Genomic DNA, 26,199 nt, shown 5'->3' on the forward strand with positions numbered 1-26,199 from the left:
TCGCACCGCACACTCACTCCACTTACGTGAGGTCGCATCCAGACGATTTGCTTCTTCTTGGACAATGTGCGGGGCGTCGGTGGGAACTCCAGGTCCTCGTGCAGCCCTCCCGGGCCGCGCGTTAGCACACCGTTCATGTGCCGGCCGTTCGGCAGTGTGCCATTACCGTTCGCCGTGATGACCTCGGCCGATCGGGGTCGCGACAGTGTGGACTGATGATCTTGCATCCCACCATTCGTCCAGCCCCGTAGCTTTGGTCCACCATCTAAACAGAGTGAGTGTGAGAGAAAGGGAAAGAAAAGCGTAAATTGATCCGTTTCATCCGTTCCAGTGAGAGTGTAAGGCACCGCGATTTGCGCCAAAAATTTGCTCCGCGACTGACAAGTGTGCCCCTCCAATAAAGAAGAGTGATGGATTGGAGGAAAGTTATTTGAACAGTCCAACACAGCCATTGAGCCAATCAATCACACGGTCGCGGGGGGGCTGGCGAAAAGAGGGCTACTTACTTGTGTAATACTTATCCGTGGCAGTGAACTCGCCTGCGAAAGAGAGAGAGGAAGCAAAGCAGAAGGAGAACATATGAGCATGCGACATGGGGCTGCGCGTTTATGAGCGACCGTTTACGATCGGCAGGGGAAGGAAAGTCAATTGAGGCTAGTGAAATGTTGGTTTTTTTGTTGTTGAGAAATTATCGCTTTCTCGTGTGTGTGTGTGTCTTTTTGGGCAGCAGTAGCAGGAAGCAGGAAATGGGAAAATGACACCGAGTAGCTCATTCTTTGGCTGCCAACCGCAAAACACTTGATCTCGATTTATCTCGAGTGCCGGCCGGTGTGGTGCGGAGCGGTAGGGCACGATCGTTAAACACACCTTAGCACAGTACTGTCAGGTACTTTGGCTTTGGCCTAGAAAAAGAGGTACATTACTTTCTCTCACTGGAGAATCATTTTCCGAACGGGGCAATTCGAGCTTCTGTTTTTTGAGCGACTGTGGGTCAGTGTCAATCGTTTCGGGGGAATTGAGGGCAATTAATGTACTTGCTTCTTGGAATTAACCCGAATTTGTTGCACTCAGACACGGAACAGCTCGCTAAATGACTCATCAACTGAGATGAATGCAAAATCAGCACTGAAAGATGCTGTTCCAGATTCCAGCAGCGCCAACCACACACGGGTTCGCAAACCGGGTGACAGTCCGGACAACTACTGTCACAACTGTGATTTGACATGAATTATTCAGCGAAATTAGTCACACGATAAGCGTATGCACGGGGCAGCACACGTGTCTGTTTCGTGCATTCGGGAGGTCGCTCCGTTAGAGTTAGGGTTAGGTAAGCACCATCGGAACAAGATTCCAAGCAACGCAAGCAACGGAGCAACAGACTCGAGGAGAAACAGTTCTGCTCTCGTACGAGTTTTCCTCGTCTTCGAATCACCCCAAAAGCAAGCGCATGACTAACCCATGGCGCATGGGAAAATGTTAACTCCCGGCCCCGTAGAGCCCGTCGAGCCCACTCCCGTGCCATGGGAGCCATAAAATGGGCATGAATCATTGGACGCAAGACAGGGTGCTGTCTGGCAAAGTGGGGGATAAGTAGCAAACTGCATATACACCGCTTCACCTTCACCGGGTAAGGTTTGCGTGGTTTTCCAAAAACATCCCTCCCGGTGGTGCAGCTACTACTACCCGACCGGTCAGAGGGAGCTTTTATTTGCCTCGTTTAGCAAAGCCGACCGCAGCGCGGTGTAATGGCGCAGGGCCCTAACCGCTCGTGAGCAATAAAAGTGTATCAATTTCTGCTCATTAGCCCTGCGGGACAACGCCAAAGACGCTGACGACGACGACGACGACGTGGACGAAGATGATCCGTACACGGTTGACGTTCTTCCTCTGCCCGCTGGTGGCCGGTCCGGCAAACCTTATTTTTTCTTTTCCTTTTTTTTCGTGCACAAACGATGTAGGACAAGCTGTAACGGCTGCGATTTACTTGACCGATCCGATCCGGGAGCCCGCACAGTTGGAACAGTCCATTTTGTGTGTCGCGGTATGCGGGGACAACGGCAAGGGGAAGCAAACAAATTGGCGATGTTTATCGATGGCCCGTGCGGGCACGGGAATGGTTTTTCTACCTCCGCCGGCCGAGCGTCCTCCGCATTTGCAAATTAAATCAATCGGAAAGAAAGCGGATCCCGTGACGGGAAGCGTGATCACGCAGCGCCCTTAACAAGGGTGAATTTATTTAAGTAGATAGAAAGCAGAAGAGCATGGACGTAGTTTTAAGCGACTGAAATGAAGACATAATGTGGAGTTTGGCAAACGAATTTTCATTAAAATGTCTTTAAATACTGGTCGCCGCTAAGAAAAGATACATTTTCTTGCACATGTGTGTGGAGCGAGCGTGAGAAATCATTTCATGTGCGTTTTAAACCGTTCTGCGCTTTTTAAAATCACCTTTTACGGCACCATCAAGGACCATGACATCCGTCAGTCGAAATAGAAACAAACGCTTACCCGCCCAAAGACTGTGACGACACTAGACCGGCACCGATGTGATTACGGATAGTCGGCGGGTAATTGATTTAAGGTGACGTTTACTCGCTCAAACTGAAAAACTGGTCCAAAATGCGTAAAATCAGAGAACAGAGGGGATGATTTTCCCGCCGCATTCTAATCACCGTGTCTCCCACGGAAGGTAAGCCCTTCGGTCATGCCCAATGACCCTGTTGGGGAGGAGCTTAAACGGGTAGAAATTAGCATTAGACTGTGGAAGCGCAGCCGACGTACTAATAACAAAAAAAAAACGACTTAAACGGTTAATGAAGTGTCCAAGGCGGCGAACCTTTTTTGACATAATTTTGAGAAGGAAGTGCTCTCAGTGCTTCAGCAGGCATTAGAGGGATTGTGTCAACCAAAGGGGGAGGCTGGCTCGATCGCATGGTTAGATAATTGTAATTCCAAATCGCAGTCATGGAATGGTCTTTTTGTGTTGGAATGATGCAGATAATTGTTGAACCGGAAAAAGCATTTTCTTGTTTGCTTCCCTTCTCATGCATCATACGAATTATTATGTTAACAAAAAACACTTCATGGACGCTTCATTTCCTGCTCCATCGCTAGCTGAAAACGCTTGCCATACAATTTATTGTGCGAGGTCATTAAACGAACTCAACGCCGGCCGCGCGAATAAGCGTTTCGAGGAACCGATTACCCCGGATTGATTGATGAATGGAAGCAAAAAAAATCCCTTTCAGCAGCTTCCTGCTGCAGCTGCACCGATCGATCGGGTTGCATTATTTATGCACCGACCCCAAAAGGAAAATGGACCTCCCAGCGTGCAACAAAGTAACACTCCCTTGTCCCCGTTAGTATGGCAAGACCTAGACCACGACCGAGAGAGAGACAGAGAGAAAGAGGGTGGACTGAGTGATCGATGGATGTTGTGCCTGCTCCGACAGAAGCCGTATCTCGGTTTGTATCGAGCCTCCCGCGACCTACCCGATCGCTTCCATGGCGGAATGGGTGAGTCAGCTGTCAGTGTTTCGTAATCGAGTCTATGGCACGAAGGAAAGGATACCCCATTGGAGGGTGTGTTCCTATTATTAGATCATGTCAGCGTGGTTGGTACCCCGAAGGGGACGCGTTCCAACCGACTTGACGTGTTTAATCAAACAAGCGCCCGGATTGCCGCCGGCCACGACCGTAAAGGTGTTGAGCACCGAAACAGAGGGCCGGTGGAAGAGAGTCACATTTTTTCAATAATGTTCAATCTTATTACCATACACTCATATCTCATACTTCTTCATACGCGCAGCGAAAAGTGCTGCAAAGAGGCAAACCCGTGCGGGAACAGGTTCTGGAACTCCCGGGGCCCAACCCAAACGCGACGACCGGCTCACCGTTAGTCACCAGTAATCGAATTGATTTCAATTCCAGAACCGCAAGCCCTTTTTACTGCCGCACGCGGTGGAATCCGGCTCCAATTCCATGAACCCATGTTTTAGCGCCATTCGCTAGCTCGTTCGATCGTTCGGCAGAAGGTTGAATGCAGACTTTGACCTCTGGCGAAGGTTCGGCTGCTGGCTGCTGGCTTCTGGAAGGTGCATTCTAACCCCCACCCACCATCAGCGAGTGAGGAGGAGGAGTGGCTCGTAAGGAAGAGGAGAAGTTATGTAACCGTCAGCTCTCGTTTATCTGCCCGAAGGTATCGACAAGCAAGCGGTTCCCTTCCCAAGCCAAGCGACGATGCACCGCGCTTGCACCAACCGAGAAAACGAGTGGGGGAGGGCTGCGACGGCAGCACCTTCCTTAACCCGCGTGTGCTTTACGAGCTTATCGTGGCTTGTTATCGGCGGGCACTTGTACAAATGACATCGACACTTCGACGTTCATTAAACGTTGCACTTGCGACGGTGGGAGGAGAAGAGGGAGCGGCGTGCAATGGTGGAAGAACAAAATTGTACTCACTCGCTCGATACAAATCTAACAAGGGCGAACGGAATCGTACGGTGAAGTAACACACAAGGGTTCGTCGCTTAACTGCTCGCGCTGGAGTTTTTCGTTCTTTTTTTCTGCCCCGTTCCTTATGGGATCACTATGGAAGGCACGGATTAACGAGCTAGCGAGCGAACGAGTTCTGAATGAAAATTCTCTTGCAAACTTGCTTAACCGTTCACACACACACACAACACTGGCAGCGATTTGCTACGGGAAAGGAGAAAAAGGGAAAACTCTGCTGCTGTTGCGAGTCCGCGAGCTTTAATCATCAACCGTTCCCTTTCTGGAGCAGGTTCCGTGCACGACGGTGCTGCTGGAGGTTAATATATCTTTTAATGCTCTAGCCCTGACTGGCCGACCCTTCCCACTTCCCCAAACTTCTACTACGTCCCCAAAGCAGCAACGGTTGCCTTATTCGGCGGCATTCTCCGACTCCGGAGAAGTTTGGTTTGGCGCAGTGCAGACATTTTTGCAACCGATGAAAAAGAGGAAAAGAGAGAGAGAGAACGGTTGAAAGAACGAAAGACAAACATAGACGCAGTGCGTGCTTGGATGCATAAATGTTCCGCTTTGCTGCTGCTTGCTGCTGCTGCTGCCATAATTGGGATGTTTCTTTGTTCTCGCTCGCCCGCTGCTGAAACGTGCAGGACTTTACTCCCGTTGTCAATCTGCGTAAAGTGTTTTCAAATTAAAGAAACGTTTCATAATAACGTCCAAGCAAGCAAGGGACCATATTTTCTTCATCTGTAACATTCCGATTATCATAAATTATATTTATTTACTAGCTTACTCAACGCATAATAGCAACCCCATAGCATAACATTTTTGGGCTAAAAACAGTTCGTTTGCCCATTTTCCTGTGGCCCTTGCTTTCCCTCCGTGCAGGTGCAAATAGAAAAAAAAACTGCATCAATCCGTCCTCGGTTATGCAAACGTAGAAATTAATCTAACGCTAACGCGGCCCCACAACACAATCTCATCGACTGGTAAAGGTCGTACGACTTCTCTTACACCCGGCGCAACATACGCCGAGGGAGCATGATGCAACGCCTGGGAAAATAATAGCAATCAAGATCCAATTATCTGATTATCGATGACGCTAGATCGAGATGCGAGATGGTGAAACGGCTTCGATGTTTTGCTTCTTTTCTGCTTCACAACCCACGAAAAAAAAACACCCGCGAAACATTCATCGCGTTAATGTTTTAACCTTTCTTTCCGTTTCGTTTGCTGTGCGTGTTGTTTCGAACTGCTGGAAAAATGCAACCAACTTTGTTTTCCCTGCTCAGGGCCCATAATGGTGCGCAAATAATTCCGCAACCAATGTTTTCTCCCTCTTTCTCTTCTCTTCTCGTAGCCAAACTGTTTTGTGGCACCTTTTTGGCAAACGCATCGCTTTCTTTTATTGTGCAGGAAACGGCGTCAGCAAAGTCGTCTTCTCGCAATCAAAAAGTGAAAAAGCAGAACATGGCCCCACCAGCATCAACAGCATCGGCACAACGTAAAACGGAAGCTCGCGGAGCGTGATTCCACTTTCCACTTCCACGCCCGTTTTGTTTTGCTGAACTATTGAACTCGAAAGTGGCCACTTCCACGCCGGGCTTTCCGCTTTTCCGAAACGCCGGGCCGCGCACTAAATGAACCGAACGAACCCATGAATCGACCAAAGCGCCCGTTTAGGAATTGAGGTTTATTGGCATTTGATTCAGCCAATTGGAGCCGCTCCGGAGCTGTTTCACTGAGCCATGTTATTGTGTTTTTTGTTTTTCTTCTGGTGCAACCGGCTACAAAGTTGTGAGCGCGTCCGAATTAACCTCGATCAGTGATGGGGTGCGGATTTTTGCAGCATCTCATTGGTGGCAAAAAGGGTAAAATAACAGTGCTCTTTAGGAGCCTGTGCGCTTGTGTATCGATGTGTTGTTGGTTGTAATTATGCTGTGGGAGCTTGACCGGACCGTCCGAGAGAGACAGAAGAGGGGTTTTATGGTTTTCCACCACGGCCCCCAAAAACATCTGTCGGGTTGGGTGATTTTGATACGGAAATAGAAAGGGAAAAACGCCCGAGGCATGTAATGAAAAATGATGAAACACACATTTTCACTACCATTTTCCCACCCTTTCTGGAGTGGGCGAGAGCCAGCGTGTTTTCGTGCACATCCAGAACAGACAAACGGGGTGCCTTTCTTAATTAAAAACTAAGAAAAAACATGCGCACATCAAGAGCTTCAAGCTAAAATGGTCGATTTTGTTCTCGTAATTAACCGGTGGCATATGAAGCGTTGGCTTCTTCCAGTGGCTACGAAGTGGTTTATGTACAGTTAGCTGGCTACATCGCCACCAGCAGCCATAAACACACTAAGCACGAAGATTGCATTTTAATTATTTGCGTTCGCCGTCTGCAAACGTCTGCCAATGCAAAGCGATAGTGATCAGATGAAATGATAATTCATTATTTAAATGGAATTCAATTACGTCTAAATCGAATGTTTTCAAAGTAAATGCTGATATGTTGTTGAAAGGCTTCCTCCGTCCGTACAGGCGATCGAGATCGAAATGAAAACATAACCCGCTGCGGGACAATAAACATTCCATGCTGCCCATGCTTGGTGGCTCGCCAGCACGCAAACCCACCCAGGAGGCAGTTAAATAACTGCTGATAAGCTGTTGGAACGTTGTTTTTCCCCGCTCTCGCGGCAAAGAGCAACAGATTAGGTCATACACTTCTACTGTAGTTTGGAAGAGCAAACGGATTTTTCCTATTCTTTCCGTTGCGTTGGCACGCGTTCCTCGCTTGTGGTATCGTTGAAGTTTCCGCTAAATTTGTTTCCATTTAGCCCGGTTCCCGGAGTGCTCCGGAAAACAACGCATTGCCACACACGCATCGCCACTGTTCGGCGTGTGCGTTCGAGCGGTAGAACTATGTTTTATCTTCCCCGTTGGTTGCTTTATTCTCAGAGGCGAGCTTATTAGGTAGAACGATTGGAATTCGAGCAAAATGTGAAGAGAAAAGTCACTGCCGCACTCCCGCAATCGAATTGAAATTCCATTTCCATTTCTGGCACGCACCGGTCGAGGTTAGTTCGGTCGAGAGATTCGGATCAGCAGCAATCGCAGCGCAGGGTGCGGCTGCCACCGTGCAAGAATAGGGAGAAGAAGCATTGCGTGCAGCGCTTTATTGCGTGGTGTGTCATTTTCTTTTTTTTTGCTTCCTTCCCTCGCCCATTCGGGTTTGTTCTGCCGCTTCCGGAATTGCGTGCTGCAATTGCACCAGCCCACCACTGCCGGCATGCAAGAGAGCGCCAGTAATTTGGCTAAAGCGTTTAAATCTGCGGGCGAGCACCACCGCAAATGGTAAACAATGCAGCGGGACAACTTGTCAAACCTGCAAATGTCATTATTGACGGGATGTGACTGTGGAGGGCTTTGCGGACCAGGCACCACCGTGTGTGTGTGGTTGCGTTTTTGTCTCACTGTGTAGCACACCTCTTTAAGGGAAGTGTGTTGGAGTCGGCTTTCAAAATAAAGTCTAAATATCGCGCAACTGACATGGGAGTCGGGCTGTAACGGGCCGGGCCCCGTAATTAGATAGCAATAGGATCTGCCATGCGCTCGTCGAAGCAGAACCAGCAAGCGCGCACGAAGGCGGCGGGCGGCGCGCCGAGCGGGTGTTTGGGTGTCAGATTCTACCAAACAAAAGTACGTACACATAACTGGCTGGGGTGAACTTTGCCGCTCCGGGATTTCGTTACCGATGGGGAGGAAGCGCGTTGCGAAATGTGCATTTTCTTAAACACTCCCCACGGCACTTGGCACCGCGCGTTGTGAACCGTGCTACACGGGTCATACATGTCTGAATAAAAGACAGATTTTAGGGCTAGCCAAAGCCGATGTAGAAGCAAAACGAGCGAGAGAGTGAAGGAAATTTGATGTACGTTTAAGCGAATTGTTATAACTATCCGAAATTAATCTTCCCCATTTAGTAGATACTCGATCTAGTAATGAGTGTAAATTTAATGGTCTGTTATGTTGCGTTCTCCAAAGCAAGCTGTAATTATTTTACTCCACATTTTGTACGGAGCAGCAGCAAAAAAGATCACTTTATCTAATGAGCAAAAGAGCTTCTAATGCTTCGCGTGATGATGGTCCAGAAGAGAGAAAAAAGCGTACACAACAAACGAGAAAGAAAGAGCCCGTGCGGTGGAAGGTGAAGTAGAAAAAGAAACCCGTTTTTTCTCTCCCACCATTTCCCCGTACACACACACACACACACGCGCGCTTCAAACACTTTTCGTTCTATGGGTGCGTCTTAGCGATCTCTTGGAGAGTTTCCTTTCACTTTCCCGCCCCACCGTTGCCGTTACAATGCTGGACGTGCGCATCGAATCATAGAATGCGCAGCGAGCCGCTCGCGTTGCTGCGCTGCCTTAGAACAGAGCAACGAAGTAGAAGAAAAAGAAACGACAACAAACGGCCCCAACCTAGGCAAAAGTCATTGATCAAAAATGTCCGGGCATCGAGATCTTGTTGAACAAGGCACGAAAAGGTCGTATTTTAAATAGCAAAACGATGTGTGAAAAGACTACCTTGCTTCCTTGAGAAGCGGCAAGGGTCAGGTGTGAAGCAAACTGCTGATGGCTACATACACACTCCACCGTTTGCTATATTTATGATAGAGAGTGCGCAAATACGAAAAACACGCCACTTGTGAAATGGATCGTAACCATGCGATAAGTGGAGCTTGGCTGCGTTCCCGGGGGAGGTGTTAGTGATTGAGTTGTGAATTGCTGCCCGTGCAATCATTAATATTGTTCCCCCCTTTCCGTTTCCCCGTTCTAATTGGCGGGTGAGCAAACTGCGTTCGATGCGGGATTTCCCACGCGTTTACATGCGATTGAGGTGTTTTTGTAGCGCATTTTTTGTAAACAAAATTTAGAAAGACTTCAACGCACCAGCAAGTGACGAACCTCAGTGTGAATGGAATTTGTTTTAGAGTGGGAGAAAAAGGCTGGATAGAATGATGTTTTGAAAACTTTTTCGACCATGAAACATGATGTTTGATGCACCCCTTTTTTCACAACACTCAATGACACAAGTGCAACAAACGTGTGCTTCCGTACCGTACTGCAGTCACGTGCGAACAACCATCAATCAAGATGAATAGTCTCTTTTCCCGCTCTATCTCTCTCACTCTCTCGCTGTCTGTTATCGAGTCCATCACATCACAATCACACGCATCACACACCCAAACACACACGCACACATACAGGAAGGAAGTTATCATTCCGCACGAATGCAATGAAACAAGAGGCAGACACATGCACTTACAACCGCGTGTGCACACGGTGGATTCATTGCAATTGTTACCACCGTAGCATCTGCTGATATGCTGATAAGCTGAGTGGCAAAAAGAACAGCACTCCACACTCTCCTGCTCGTTTGCTCTGTTTGCCCCATTAAGCGAGCTATCACCAGCCGAGTCGAGCTTAAATCAAAATAAACCATCGCTAATGACAGTGACACTGGTGGGACGCAGCGTGGCTACGTGCGCTGCACTCGGTGCATTCGGCTGCGCTCGGTGCCATTGTCCCGCGTCTGTGTGCGCGTATGGTTGCGGTTTCCATTAACACTTGACCCAGTTGAAGGTTGCTGTGACCGCGGGCGTTTTTTTTTTTGGTTTGGTGCCAACCCTACGAAGCGACGTCTTGTGTCTTCCACCGTGTTTTCGTGAAGGAGCAGCAAACGCCTCCGTCCGATAACGAACGCCGCGTGTGAAAATGTGTTCCATTGTTCTGGGATGTTGTTGTGGTTTTTTTTCGGATCTGTACGTTTCCGTCCGGATCCGGAATCGGTGTGTGTGTGTGTCTTCCTTGAAAGTGGCACAAGAAAAGCGCGTGCCTCCAAATGAGCTTTACCGGCCGATTGGCCCAATTCTGTCCGCCCCGGTGCCCGGGAATTGGACTCAAATTGTTCAGTAGGTCAAACATGTTTTAATGCGGATTAATAACGTGGCCTCCCCCTTCCCAAAAGTCTATTGCGTTTCGGATTATATAAGCATCTGTTTTTGTTTCAAGCGTTTTCTAACCATTTTTTTCGTTGTGTCTCTGGCTCAAGCGAGATGATTTACAGTGTGACCGCCCTCCTGCTTGGAGGGAAATTATTATGAATTCATTCTTGGCCTCCCATTTGTTTCATTCCACTCAAACCGGTGGGTGGAGTGGTTTTCCTCAAGCTTTTTTCCCTCCTGTTGTGTGTGGGAGACTTTAGCATTGCTCAGGTTCAGATTTTTGGAATGATTGTGTGTTTCGTGATTATTGTTTTATCGCTGTGGTAGAGATCCTCAAACTACCCCCCAAAAAAACGAGAGAACGACAGCCTATCGCAGCCTCATCTGATGCTGCTGGTTCGTCTGATTGTAAATGGTACCAGCGGAAAGCAGTCGTTTGACAAGAGGTGATAAATTACTGGGTGCTGGAGGATACCATTTCACAAAACTAGGTCCTCTCTCCCCGGGGTAAATTGGTGGATGGGATGGTTTTTCTGTAATAATTGGGTTAAGTGACACGGCTGCGGCGAAGGAGAATGATTTATTCTTGCGCCAGAAGATCGTTAAGCAGATAATGATGGTTTTATTAGCGAAAGGTATTTACTGTCAAATCATTGCTTCATACACCGATACAACGAGCCAGGACGGTTCGAAGTTGGAAGCAAAAACACACTAAAACTTTACTCATTACGACTAGCCTTCACACCTTGACCCTTTGCCGGCACGGGTTTTTAATTGCACTCATCATCTGCAATCGCCCACAGACGCCCACACTCCTGTCTAATGAGCAAAACACCCCGCAAAATGCAAAATCGATCGAGCGAGAATGACACAATAGTCGGGCTTGCGTTGCTTCTTACCGCACATTGCTGTAAACAGCCACACTTTATGCTGGCAATTGCAGTGCCTTCGATTTGCCTTTGTCGGCCTTTGCCGCCCATCTCAAGCGCGCAAAGATGCAGCTAGGGCGTTCGATTGCACAACCCGCAACCAGCAAGTGTGTTCGTTCTTGCCGATCGAATCCAACCCACGGTAAGCGAACCACACACACAAATATTGGGAAGAGGAGCAGGAAGAGGCCATGAAAAATCGACACTAATTGTGCGAGTGCACACTTTTGTCATACAATTATGAGATATTTTTCCTGCCCTAATGTGGCCATAAAAGTGGAAGACTTCGGTCGGTGAGTCCGTCTTTTTTTTTTCGCGTTCGTTTGCTTCCTCGTGCTGCTCTTTTGCTTTTGCGATGAGCTAAACACAGGTTTGCTTTTATTTGCAAGCGGGGTTTCCTCGGGGCTAGAGGCGGCTGCACAGTTTTAGCAGCTTTAGCAAAGGTGTTAAAGTGTTGTGCGGTTACGGAACGGGGTTGTGATTTTGCAGAGAGAGAGCCACAAGAGGTCATTTGTCACCATAAAGTTAAAGCCACAGATGGCACAGCGGAACAGGCGGAAACGAGCGAATGCGAATGATTGTTTTACGTTTCGGGCACAACTCTGGTCACAAATGTCACACAAACACACACACACACAGTGCTTGATGAGTGGTTATGATTGCTAATAAATTGATAGTTTATTTATATGGCCGAGAGGAGAAGACAAAAATCATGAATGAGCTTGAGTGTCGAAAATGGATGCTTCAAACACGTTAATTTGCGCGTTTTGGTTAGTATCTTTTGAATGGTTGGCGTTTGGACATTCCTTTCACCCACTTTGCACTCTTATCTGAACCTGCAATCGTAGTATTTTACTGCTCGCTGTATTTCGCTTGCCTTTTCCTGTGTTGCTTGAACAAAAAAAAAATTGCCAACCAACGATGTCTTTTAGTCCATAAAATTACCACTTAAACCCATTTACCAACTCAAACACCTTCACATTCTAGACGCAATACACAATACGGTACAGTTTTTTCGAACTCCCATCACTCCGCCTTTTTCACATGCTCTACACAAGCTTACGTGAGTAAACGGTGCCGGAAAACGGCTGCGTTTTCTGCCTTACAAAACCAAGCCGCTTGATGTGCCGCCACCTATTACTCCATTGACTCCAGCTTGCCTGGGTGACTTTCTTTACCACTAGAGCCGTTCCCCCCGGTCCCCCCTCGGCAGGTGGGACAAAATTACACACAAATAAATAACCCGTCCCGTACCGGTCCCGGAAAGGAAGCAACCACCGATAAGCCTAGCTAGCAACAACTAGATGAAGCGATGAGAGGCAGAAGAAGAAGAAGAAGAAGAAGAAGAAGAAGCGTAGAAAAAACTACAAACAAACAAGCAACTACCAAACACAGCCACGGGTCGAGTAATCTGTCGAGTGCATAAATCAGAGAAGGCGAGCTGGCGATGGAAGTTGTGTATGTTTCGGGATTTCTAGTCACCTGGGGCCACCCCCCGGGCGCGTCCGCCCTACTCCGTCCACAGAAAAAACGGTGGCGGTTCGTCGCCTGCCGCGCCTGAAGACGCCGTCTGCGCTGAAAGCACTTTGGTGAGTCGCTAGAAATTCGCGAATGTATCATTTACACCTACTCGCTCGGTTCCCCCCAACGCAAGAGCAGAGACGATCACCTTTCCCTTCCATACTGTGCTGGTGTGGCTGTGTATGTGTGTGTGTGGACAAGTGGAGGACGATGTGGGTGAGCGATCGCTGTTGACAATGTGTGGTGTTGTTCTGGTCGCCCAACCACTCCAGGTCCGACCGCCACTCGAGCTCATCAAGCGGTTCCCATCTGAATTCCGCACATCTCCGACGAGTGGCTGCGTGGCCGTGTAGGCCGTGACGAGTGACAGACGGACTTCTGGAGCCACACTCACACACACACACACACTCGACGCTGCCACGTTGGAGGCAGCGAAGACGATCCCGCGGCGCACTTCCAACCCGCTGCAGTGGCCCAAAAATGGACACGCGCGGATAGAGCCGCCCCGGCCCCGGTCCGTACTTGGGCAGCGTTTGATTATTTATCTGAACTGAACCAAAGTCAACGAACGATAATATCGCTAAGGGGTACGAATAGTTTTCAGTTTCGCTCTTGCGGCTGCGCGAAGCGAAAAGACATTAAATTTGTGTCTCCAGGCTCCGGTCACGGTTGACTTTGATGTAAAACGGTCGCGGGCGCGTTCTCCCGTGTTGTCACCAGTCGGGAATAAAGATGGAAAGTGATCCTTTGCGGACGCATTTGGACGGACGAGTTGGATGCTTTTGGATCGGATTTGGTCTATTTAAATAGGGAAATAATTAAGCAATTTGTAAGCGGTAAGCTCAACGTTAAGCGTGCAGTATTCCTTTCTTCGGTGGATCGTATATTTTTGAATTGCTCATTCCGATGACATTTAGCTGAGTGGTATAGGCCGGGAGAGTCGCTACGGAAGCAGTGTAAAGTCCGTTTCATGTCTCACGCCAAACCATTTTTCGATTTTTTAATGCACAGAATGATCGTTACTGTTGTGCGATATGATTTATGGGACGATCAAATCGGTTTAAAAATGAAGGTAAGATTACTCTATTCTATCTCCTTGAAAATATAGCTCAAACTACCTCTCAAAAACCTCTTTAGTTTGCAAATAAAATCCATTAAAGCACATACGCACGATCATAAATAAGTCTTTCCTGTTTCCAATTCAACCATACGAGCGTATTATTTCACACATGCAAATAGTAACGAGCCAAAGCTCACCTTAAGCGTGTAACCTTCGACTTCCTCTCGGTTAAAATATTGCACTGCTAGCGATTGTTTTGATTCAAAAAATCATTTAAATATTCCCATCGTCACCGTCATCACCCATCCCGTCCCATGAGTAGTGTGGGCTGGCAAATCAAAATGATTTATCGTTGAACACGAGCCACAACCACAAATAACGTTTAAAGTACACCCAAAACAAATCGTGCGAAATACGATCATCATGCCAAACACCTTCCGAGTGTATAATGAGCATGAAACAGAGAAAGACACACACACACATTTTAATGCTTCCGCATCAGACAGTCACACATCCGAGTCGTATTGCGATGAAATTGTGCACTCCGCATCAAGATATCGCACCGCTGATAAGAAACGGAGAATGGAAAAAAGTACACAGCCACCCAGGGTGATGAGTTTTGCAAAGAAAGGAAAATTAAATCTTTCTCTCTCTCTCTGCTTCCCATACAAAAAAGCTGCCTCCAGCAGATGCGGTGGAAGCGATAAGGGAAAACTCCTCCCCTCTGCTTTCCTTCTCCTCAGGCTCGCCTTATCGTGGCGGTGCAGCCGGCGATGGCCCTGATTGTGGCATGAATATTCAGCGGGCGATAAATAACCGTTCTTTCTTGCGCGGGGCCGCCGCTCTAATATGGCATAATTTTGCTGCCCTTTCTTGGGGCTGACACACTCCTCCTCCTACTGGCCGGGCAGGTGGGGGGTGGAATTGTTGCACAAATTGTGCATTAGGCGCGGGTAGCACGCCGGCAAAAAAGAGACGTCCAGAGAAGGAAAGCGACTGCAGCGAGCGCTGCTTAAGGCTGGGATGGCTTTGGAAAACTGCAAGCAAAGGGAAAAGGGACTTTGGAATCGAAAGAAGCAAATTAGTGTGCATCGCGGCGGGTGGAAGCGGTGGTGGTGGTGCACAAAAGGAACTACTGGAATGATGGAACCGGGACAAGCTGAAGGAAAAACAAGCATCAGAAGACGCGAAAGAGAGTAAGAGAGGGAGCACAAAACGAGGAAAGAAAAATGGGACAACAACTCGACGCCGCGCATCAGGGCAATGCATTTTTTACATCCACACACACACACACACACACACATACTCGCTCAATGCATTGCACTTGCACTACATACCGATCGGTGGAGAAAGAGTGTGAAACGCACGCGAGAGGAACGCGCCAAAGTCGAATCGAGCACAAAAGCGCATTGTTCTAGCTGCACGCTGTGTGGGGAAGGCTTTCGTTTCGTTTCCGACGGGAGCTCCCTGGTGTGTGTGTGTGCCATTTTCACTCTTCATTGAGTTTCCCGGCCGTGCGGGCGCTTTCCACACGTGTTCCAGATGGTCGCTGTGGAAAGCAGAAAACTGACCTCCAATCGGCAAGCCAGCTGTCTGCAAGTTGCAAGCCGACAATGAGGTTGCAGTAAGACGATAAGGGAGAGGGAAGGGAAAGGGCTGAGGGATTGCAGTTTGATTGACAATCATGTCACCAATCCCCTTCCCATAGGAGTGAATGATGCAGATCGGTTGCCCTCACTGTAACGTTGATGAAGTGCAAATCGATCGAGAGTGAACGAAAGGGGGTTCGTCGCTTGCGTTCAAGTCGTTTGTTTTGCGTCGCATTTTTAGCGCACCAGGCGGCCTTTCGTTTCACTTTTTTTTTTAATCTTTATAAAACGACACGATTACTAAATAGCTTAAATGCCTCTGCGCTGTTTGATTTCTCGATCAATCGCGGCTCATTAATTGCGCCCCGGCGGAAATTACGATCAAAATCGCAAGCCCGGACGGAAACGGTGCGCAAATAAGGCGATTCGCATCGCCTCGTTCGTGACAAATTTGTGTCATCCCGTTCGAAAATTTCATATTAGACTGTTTGTTTTGCTGTTGTCTGTTCATTTTTTGTTTTGCACACACATGCTCACGCATTCCTGCCCCGCCACAAGTTGGCATTCGGAGACGGGGGAAAGGCTCACAACCGGCAGGGTGATTATTATTTATCAATTAGCGCCAAGGTGCAGCCGCGCCCCTTTCCACCTAGATCTGACCTACAGGCCGTGATGGCGAGAAAGAAAGAAAAAAAAAACGACACGAACGCTTAAATGAGCCGTTAAAGGTAAAGGCGTTCGGCTTCACTTCACGGCGGCCCATATCCGCCACACGCTGGTGACGGAGAAGAAAGGAACCACGGGGACACGGGCGATACACAGTACTAAATCTATTAATTATCGGATTTTTCTTCCACCCCTTTGGAGCTTTGGATCTTTCAGTCTCTCGGTGTCGCTTTCTTGGGAGGCTGGAGCCCAGTCCCAGAAGCAAAAAAGCCCCCCCCCCCATTCATCCCTTCAGGGTGTCTTGAGGGAGAGCCTCCAGAAAAAAGGGAACGCAGGTGTAAATGGGTTGGTATAAATTTCTCCCCAAGAACCCCTGCAACGCATGAATGTGTGGCTTTACAGTTTGCTTCCCCGGGTTTGCCCTTTTCTGAACGAATTTTTCCCCTAATTTAGAAGCTACCCAACCATTCTCCCCCCGCGTCGCGGTGAAGGGAATTATTTATGAGTTACACAACGACACACCAAGTAGGCCAAATGAAGCGCACTCTCTTGGGGCTAGCGCACTGCGAAGATGCAAAGCTGGGCGGGCTTGGCTTGTGAATGGAAAAATTGGCCTCGAAAGTATGACCTACTTTTGTTCCGTCTCGCTCGCCACCGTACGAAAACGTTGTCCCCGAGCGTGAAGGGAACTGAAGGGGCTTAGAATCATTAGCCCAGAATAATCTCGCACTTCACTTGACGGTGAACGTGATTTTTGGGGCTTGGAAAATGGGGCCAAAGCTGTCGCACGGGTGGTGTGCGTGTCGTTCAAGCGAAGGTAGGGACAAATTATTATCGCCCCCCCCCCAACTGAACTGATTGGCCTTTCGAAAGCGTTGCTCGTTCGAAAGAGTTTAGCATTATTATTGCTCACCATAGTGCTTGTGGCTCGTTATCTGACCCACGGTTCAAATTGTTATGTGGTGCGTTAGATAATGGATTTAATAATTTTCTGCGCTATGCATCGTGGACAGTTTTGTGAGCTAAGCTTTTGTTTTATGCACGATTCGACAGGAAAGGAATGCTTACGATAAGGAGTTGAAAGTAGTGTGTTTTGCATTATTAAATATTTTCATTTGAATTCATTTTTAATAAAAAATATTGCCGAGATTGACCAAATGACCTATTTTTGTAATGAAAAACGGCTCTTTGGATAAGAGAACTGTGCATTGGAGGCAACTTGAGAGTAAAAACACTGCACATATTCCTTTAATCATTCAAAACTTATTAAAAACAGTTTCAAATTGGCATTTAAAGCTTATTCTTCACTCAAAAGTGTCAAAAATGTCGAAAGCCTCTTCCAAAAATAGCCACGCCGAGGTTGGTTGGCCCAAACGATGATGCTCTATCGTCGACCTGAATAGTGACCGGAAAAAGCGCATCGAAGCACCATTAACCCTAGCCCCGAAGCGATGCCTGCCCATTTAAGGCTGGTGCTTCAAATTTTCACACGCTAAGCAGGCGTCCCTCGAGCGCCCCATCGAACGCCACCGATCGATCGCCAACGACCACGACAACGACACCGTCATCTTCAGCGGCGTGAAAAAGGTCACTCAACGAACCCGGGGCCCGTGTCTCTGGGGGGGGCCAGACATTCGGGGTCGCCGTTGTAGTCGCCCGTAGAGAAAACTGGATCAGCCTGGTTCGACATCGTTCGAATAGTGCGTCGCGACCACCAATGCGGGTCGCTAACCTGCGTCCCGCTCCCGGCACGGGCGAGGTCACAACTTTCCACTTTCGCCTCAGCACGGGTACGGCTGTTCACCCAGCGATTAAGATGCACACCCAAGCCCGATGTCCCGAGCGTGTTGCTGTTGGCGACAAAAGAAAGAAAGAGTGATCACGCGATTTACGAGATGATAACCGGACGACATCCGGACAGTGTGGAGAAAATGTAAATACAAAAAAAAACTGCTCCACTCAGCCATGTAAATGCGGCACGATAACAGGCCCGTACACCGAGGCCCGTCGACAAGTTCCACAGGGCTCGAGCCGATTGAGATTGAGCGGGACTGAGCGCGTTTAAGCGTCCATAAAATCAGTTTTCATCTATAAACGACGCGCCTTAATAAATAAAGGAACATATTCCATTAAGCATAAGCGTCAAAATACGAGGTAACTTTTGGCTCACCCCTTTTCCCACCGCTGTCAACTCGCGGACGCTCCGTGTGTACAAACACACCGCAACATGCATGTTTCTGGGCCGGTGTTACATTTCTTTTTTTTCCCTCCCCACACACTCCCATCGCACACTAATTTGCATACATTAGACACATATATGCGCTTCCTTCCGTTTCTGGCTCTTTCCTACCGCGGGGACCGACTGCGGGGACTGACTGTCAGCGCAACATATCGCATGGCAGCATAATTTGCATATTTTCTCCTCATCAACAAGTCGATCGGTGGTGCTTTTAGCGGTGATTTAGAAATAGAAAACGGATCGACACACGCGGAACACGCTGCCGCTGATCTGCATCACGCGCGCAGCGCGAGGAAAGGTGCGGCACAGCGCAAGGCACGAACTTCCTCACGCAAGGCCACACTGCGAGGAGGATGCGCCCCAGTCGGCACGACATCGCCGGGGACGGTCGTGCGGTGCTGTTGTCGCCCAGCGGAAAATTGTACTTTGTGCAGAAAACACAACAAAACAACAGAGCTGCTGCCGTTTGGTAGGTCCGGTGGGTTCTTTCTTTTTTTTTGCCGCACGCCAAACCGGAATTGATCACGAAATTGATCGACAGCACACGACGCGTCGGTTGTCCCCGGGGCAAGACGAGCCGTTCCCCAGCTCCGAATTCTTTCCCTCGGGCACAAGGGTTGAATGGGACGTCTTTAGTGACAATTAAGCGGTGGAAGATGATAAAAGAAAGTGCTCCATCTTCACGCCGGAGGGTTTGTTTCCCTTTTCCTCAGGGAGAGGAGCGCATGCGACGAGGAAAGTGATAATTATCTGCGTCCATTACACGGTGGCGCGTCAACGTCATCGGCGGAATTCAATCACAACCGTCCGATCCTCTGAGGCGCTTCAGATCATATACTCACACACTCGCACACACACACTCACACACACACGTGATCTCTCGCGTGGAGGTCATTTACGACTCGCGGTTTATGTCTTTCGCGATCATAAAAACCCTTCTTTTTACGATACCCGAGCGCCCTTTCGAACTGGAAGGAAGATGCATTCGCCCATTCGCATGCCGGTGTTGATTGTTTTTTTTCTAGCAGATGGGTGAGTGGATGGGAAAGACATTCCGCGGCAGGAATGCAAGGTGCACCTGTGGGAAAGGTAATGGAAAGCAAATGGAATGTCCCAAGCGCATCTGCCGGCGCTTGAGTGAATATGGAAATTTTAAGTATAAGACACCGCGAGCGAGATCGAGTTTTGCTTGATGCTGATCACATTATCTCTTAATGCGTTAACGGCGGGGGAAAAGATAAAAGTCAATGCACACCTCAAATTATGAATGTAAATAAAGTTTGATTATTAAATAATCGTAAAGTAATAATTACCGTTTGCGCAAGCAACACGAAACGAGCAATAAAGATCAGCAGATCAAGTTTTTGAATTAAATATGAATAAACAAGATCTCTAATCTAATCTTATCTGATCTGATCTTGGTACGCTAAATTTTAACTAAAGCATATTTCCTCCATCGAGAAACTCTCCACCGCTCGCATGATGAAGATAAATAACACGACAATAAACAAGACAAATCAATGAGACATTCCAGTGTGTGTCAGCCTTTCGCCGCCACAATTGACGTTTTCCTCATTTTTGTGCTCCATTTTTGGAACGAGCGAGCAAGCGCGCGCGCGTCGAATCCGTTTCCTTCTTCCCATCCTATGGTTAACAATGGTTAAGAAATATGACAAATTTGCGTGTAATTATGATGCGGCATTTAGGCGCGCGAGGCGCGTTTTGTGGTTTCGCTTGAGCTGGGGCGACGCCGCACCGCAATTTCCCAAACGCTTCGGGCGGTCCGGCCACATTCGGTGTGCGCGCGCGGCCGCACGCTCGCGTGCCTAGCCAGCGTGACAATGACCTTCGATTTTGTGTGCTGTCTTTTCTTTCCCGTTCTCCTGCGATGCGAGTCGCTGGCCCAAAGGCGAAGCACACACAAAGTAATACAACTCCCAAAAAGCCCCCCAACCGTGCTCCGTGCAATCATTGTCGCGCGGGAATTGTTCGGGCGGAGCGGTTTCGATTTCGGGGCGCTACGGGACGGTTTGTTGGATTGGGGGAGGTACTCCTTGTTTGGGAGTTTGTGCGGGCACACACACAACACGCACCACAAAAAGAGACCGAAAAAAACTGCTCCCTTAATAACATAATTGTGCCGCGCGCGGTCGGTGTGTAGGATACTTTTGATTTTATATCCATGCGGCAATTAATTTTGCATTTCATGTGCGATTTCAACGCGCGAAATATTCAATCGATTCCGCGACTGAGTGGGGGTTTTTTGTCTGCCCAGAATTTGTTTGCCTTTTGGTGACTCCACCCTCCCCCGGGGGGAATGCATTCGCCCGTCTGGCAGGACGAGAAGAGAACGTTTGTTGAATTAATAATAGATCGCTTACCATCAGGAATCGTGGATTCGTGGAAGCATTTCGGTTACACCGCTGTTCGGCTTCGCTGTTTGGATGGGGCCTGGTGAAACAGTACTCCGCGCATGTCATGCGCCGCGTCCCATTGAATTACGTTTGATTAATTGATTTCATCCAAACCCGTCTGGCGGTCTGAAGGTGACCGCAACGCCGGGGCACGCAGCTCATCATAATCGGCAAAGCAAATCGGCGCATTAAGCTTATGACAATCCGCGGGCGAGGTTGAGCTTTATTTTGGGAGTGATTTACTACAAAGTTATTCGTTTGTAAAAGTCAAGGAATAGAGGAAATCGACCCAGTGAGGAAAAGGATTGGGGAAAACATCTTGTTCGCTCTGTACCGGCAGAAGAAATTAAGTCATTTTATTGCATGCTCTGGAAACTGGCGAGACACCTCACCAGGAAGTCGATCAGCTACGATCGAAAGAAAGTCTGTAACATGTGCAGCGTCGGCGGGAAGCCTTTGCGCACCGCGTCTGAAACTACCGTCTTGGCTCCGTCGGAAGATCGGTTTCGGTCCGATGGCAACAGGCGTGTTCGATTGCGCAAGACGCAAAGCTTTGCGTATCCTTTCCCCCCTCCCCCCCCGTAAAACGTCGGCCCAGGCGAGAGAAATCGGCGAACGAGGCTTATAATATTGATCGATTTCCTCCCTGCCCACCGTACTTAGTATATCTGGCCGAGATCGTAGATCGAAAAGATCAGCTGCTACCATCCCAAACGGGCGGGAATCGATCGGCACACGGTAACAACATTAGCAGCAAGCAGAGCAGCCGCCCTGCGGGAGAGAACGAATAATTATAGAAATTATCTCCGCTGATGGCGAAACATGGGGGACAGAATCTCACACCGATCAGATCGTTTTACCCGTTGCGATACTAATCGTGACGGGAGGGTTTTTTGTTGCTCCTTCGAATTCCTCACTGCGACACATCGAACCAACCTTCCGAGCGATTGCCACCAGAGAGTGAATGCGAGCGAGCGCGCGCGCGAATGATGGATGAGGCTGAAATGGATCCGCAGATCCCTTGTGGCGGGCTGGCCAGGCTGACCAGCTGATCGGCGTACGGGACCACTGTGAGCCTCAATGCTCACAAAATAAACTGAGTCATCACAGAGGGGATGGGCTGAGCGATCTTTGTGACACAGGAATTCCACAGTTCCACCACAAAAAAAGCCAATCCATTCCAATGCCCGCAGAGGCCAAGGTTAACCAGCGTCACCAGCCCGGAAAGGTGGTATGCGATGCGGCGCGATTACATATTCCGCCTAATATTTTTGGACCCGAGCCCCGCCGACCGGGCAGAAAATCGTGCCGTCGTGTGTCGTCGTAAAAATCTTAATTTTATTTCTTCACACGTGGTCTCGTCGGTCGGGGTCGCCACTAGCAGCAGCAGCAGCAGCAGCACTCGGTGCCGAAACGTTTATCTCCGAAACGAATGCAAAGCGTTTGGACGGGGATTTGAAATTATCACAACCGAATCATCACCTCAATCATCGTGACGGGGCTACTACACCCTGCAGGCGCGCCAAACATCGCAAACATAAGGCGACATCACGGGGCACGGGCCCGTAATCCGAACGGAGACTGGGCGAAATCTCTGCCGTGCTTCCTTGTGCGCTCTTTTCGCATGCTTATAAAATATTTAAATGATCCTCATTTGTAAAACCATCGTTCTGTCCCTGGGAGCGTTGAAAACAGCAGCCGTCTGTTTTACTGGTTTATAGCATTGGGGTATTTTTTGTTTTGTTTTCGGGTTTGTTTGTTATGAGTGAGAAATATCGAGGAACAAAGATCGCTTGTGCATTATGTAAATACAGTGTTTAAGCTGTTTGATTGTTACTACAGCTCTCCTAGGCTTTATGTAGGGATGAAAAAGCGAAACGATTGGGACTAAAAAAGATCTTTTTTCTACTTACTAATGTGTCCATTCCCCGGGTGTGGTATATGACCATTTGCTCTATAACCGGCAGGCATTGTTGCAGGAATCGCTTCTCTCTTCTTAAACCGGCCACAAACACTCGCCTTCGCACCTTTCGCGTTGCGATATGATTATGCTTTATCGGTAATGCTTTACCGCAACAGATGCCGCCCGCCGTAATCGATGCCTCGAAGTACTACACTACGCACCCACCATGAGGCATGCTAATTTTCTCTCTCTCTCCCTCTTCTGCTCCGGTTTTGCGTTTCACTTTTACCTCGGCACTAACAACGAACGTCGCACATCAGTACACTTTGCGCTCCACTTCTAGATGCGGCCGGATCCGGAACAACATGTTCGGCACTGATTTTTCCCTCCCACACACATACATACACACCTACAACTATTCACACATACACATGAAACTATGATTCTCGAATGGATGGAATGGATCCGTGCGGTAAGTGCGGGCACGCACGCCCTGCAACACTCCTCGAACACAATCTGGAGCGCACTTGCTGTTCACAGGGATGGGCCGATAAAGGAGGAAGGGTACTGAGCGGGGGAAAATTGATTTCTCGTACTAAAATGCCGTTGCCAGTGTTGCCCGGCACCAGGCTTCGTGTTTCGTAATGGGGATGATGTGAGTGTTGCGCGCCCACCTTATAGCTTCATCTTTCCAGTTGAGTCAATTGAGTTGGTTAGGGGGGACGAGCAGGGCAATAGCCGAGACGAGGAGGGGTAGAAGACGATGAAGGTCAATATTGAGGATTTGTTTAGCACTGGTACACTCACAGGAACGGTAAGCGAGCACGAACGCGATCGTTGGTTTAGCTGTTGAGAAATAAAAGTGTAGAAAATAACTATTAGTATCCTGGTCACGGCACCGGGAGCTTGATGTTATAAATTTAAATTTAAATCGTTTAAAGTAATCATAATTAAAATTTATTATTTTTCATCAATAAAAGAAAGCTCAAATTAAGTTTTAAAAATGATTGCTGCTTAAAATTTACATCTTCTATGTTTCAAATAATAGTATTCTCCATCACAATACGGGTTGGCGTATCGCAGATCGATTCCTCCAAAAACAAAGGGCCATCAATCAATCAACCCTAACGAATGAGCGCGGTAGAATCGATAGGATTTCGTAACGATAGGCCCGTATCATAAATTCCACTTACAAGACGCAGAAAACAGATCATCCCACGGAGGAAACTGAGCTAACATGGCCAAAAAACAAACAAACAAAAAAACTGTAAAACATCGTCCATTAATGAAGGGAAGACACGATCGCCACACCGCGCGCCGATAAGCAAATGAACCGTTCCGGCACGTGTTTTGGTGGGTGGAATGGGATGGGGATCGGTTATGTTTTCATAAGCCTCTGCACGATCTGCAAACACACCAGCGGACACACACACATGGTTGTGTGTTTCATCGTGACTTTCCTATTACGTGGGGAGAAGCGGGGAAGGACGCTTTCGGTTTCTCATCAAAATTCGCTCCCTCCCGAAGATGATGATACACCGAAAATTGGCGATTGCGCAACACGCAACACACGCTGGTCAGCATAAGCCATCAAGCTCTTTTGTTTCTAAATTTATGATGTTTCCGTTTCACGAATACACAGGCACACACACACACACACACAGACACGAAATACGACCGAGAAGAAAGTGTAATGTATCGATGGCGAGCGCGCGCGCGTTCGCTGCACGTCCATAAACATGGGACCGCCAGTTTTGGGCAGGAACCCGTATCCCTGTTTTTTTCACTCCTCCCATTGGCTGATTTCCGCCGGCCTTTTGTTTCACATCCATTTGATGCTTTGCATTTTGTATGTGCTGCGTTCCGCATCATTTTTTCTCCCAACCGTTTGGTGGCCAATTATTCATCCCCCTGCGGGACGCGAGCAGCCCTGTTAGTCTCGCGTGGTGTGGTGGCCGAAAAATTGATTGCAATTATTTCCCGATACCTGGGTGACGGGCAAAATGCCCAAAAGGTGGTGGGGTAGGGGTTTAGCGATAAGAAGCATCCATTACATGCGCAGCATCACGTTACAACATAATGACGGGCGCCCTGATGGGGCTGTCCGTTAAAGCTTAAACGTTTTGTGTTGTGTGTGTGTTTAATATTTGAAACGTTTTCCCACGTGAGAAGCAATCGTCCGAAAGTGGCACCTTTTTTTCCTCACCAATGTTTAAAGGGTAGGAAAAAAGGGAATTACACAACTGTTAACGACTCTATCTCCATTGCAGAATGCAGGAAATTAATGCCAATTCGGTCGAAACTGTCGTTCGTTCCGCAGCATTATCATTATAAATGTTGTAAAGCGCGCGCTGCATGTTTCGGATTTTATGGTGCGCGCGCGCGTTTTGTCTAAGTCATCATCAAGCTTTAGAGTGTCATAAACCCCCCATTTCTCCCGCTCATCACCCTCCTGTCGGACGAAAATGTGGTCCATTCTGTGGCGTCCCCAATACTGTCTCCCAGTGGGACAGGTGCATTAACCCGCCGCTTTCGGTGGAAAAGCGGGCACGTAGCACAAAAATGGTTTGAATTTGCGAGCGAACCCATTCAGCCGTGCGCTGGCTCATGGGCTTTTTTTATGGACTTTCTAGGTCACGAGATCTTGGCATTGAGGTGTGAGATTTTGATTAGCATTTTGCCCCGCATTTCCCATGCGAGCCCGCCGCTCACGAAACCCGAGGGAGTGTCATGTCAGGCTGGTTGGCTTACTTTTCTCGCGGGCTGGCGTCCCAGTATGACGTCCCGGGTGACGCGTTCGTGTGCGGTTGATGAAGTGAAATGGAGAAGGAAAGGTGCTAGGCACCCGCTGCCTTCGGAGCGAATCAGGCGGACCAGATTGCTTGCATTATTAGCCACCCGCGCCTAAAACCCGCGGAGCGCGGGAAGAAAAGGAATGCGCTAAAAAAAAGAGACAAGAAACCAACATGCGCATTCTTGGTGATGCGAATGATCACAATCAAAAAAAGAGAACAAGATACAGGCACGCACAATGATCGTGGCAATGGTTCATAATTTAAAAAGCAAAGAAAGGCAACCAACCAACCGGGCGGGCACACATTCCAGCAAACCACACAGGATGAAGCACGGCAGCACGATAAAACAGTAAAGTATCGAAATTCTTTCCGCTATTCCCGGTAGGCTGCCAAAAACGATCGGAAGCAGAGTTTGAAAAATTGAGCTCAAAATCGAGCAGAGCGTGCGTAATGGAAACGACGAGCGAAGGAAAAGCAGTAATAATAAAAGCACAAACACTTCAGATAAGATGAAAAATGAATGAACGGAACGGTGTGGAAACGGGAGGAACCGTTGTTCCAGCCCTTCGATCACCCTTCATTGATCAT

General features: G+C 48.4%; 1 protein-coding gene across 5 annotated transcripts in view; it reads right to left on the minus strand.

The window, feature by feature from the left end:
• The window catches only part of LOC1280423 (calpain-11), a 35,802-nt gene that overhangs the window by 5,717 nt on the left and 3,886 nt on the right, over positions 1-26,199 (minus strand). For 4 of the 5 annotated variants that reach the window (XM_061659913.1, XM_061659912.1, XM_061659914.1 and 1 more), the window contains exons 2-4: positions 22,827-23,662; positions 507-539; positions 27-265 (exon numbers count right to left, since the gene is read on the minus strand). In XM_061659913.1, coding sequence (XP_061515897.1) covers positions 27-265; positions 507-539; positions 22,827-22,884 — 330 coding nt within the window. In that variant the 5' untranslated portion in view covers positions 22,885-23,662. The remainder of the gene's footprint in view (positions 1-26; positions 266-506; positions 540-22,826; positions 23,663-26,199) is intronic. The other variant, XM_061659916.1, reaches the window with a different exon arrangement.

The sequence above is a fragment of the Anopheles gambiae genome, chromosome 3 (genome assembly GCF_943734735.2).
Source record: "Anopheles gambiae chromosome 3, idAnoGambNW_F1_1, whole genome shotgun sequence".
Lineage (NCBI taxonomy): Eukaryota > Metazoa > Arthropoda > Insecta > Diptera > Culicidae > Anopheles > Anopheles gambiae.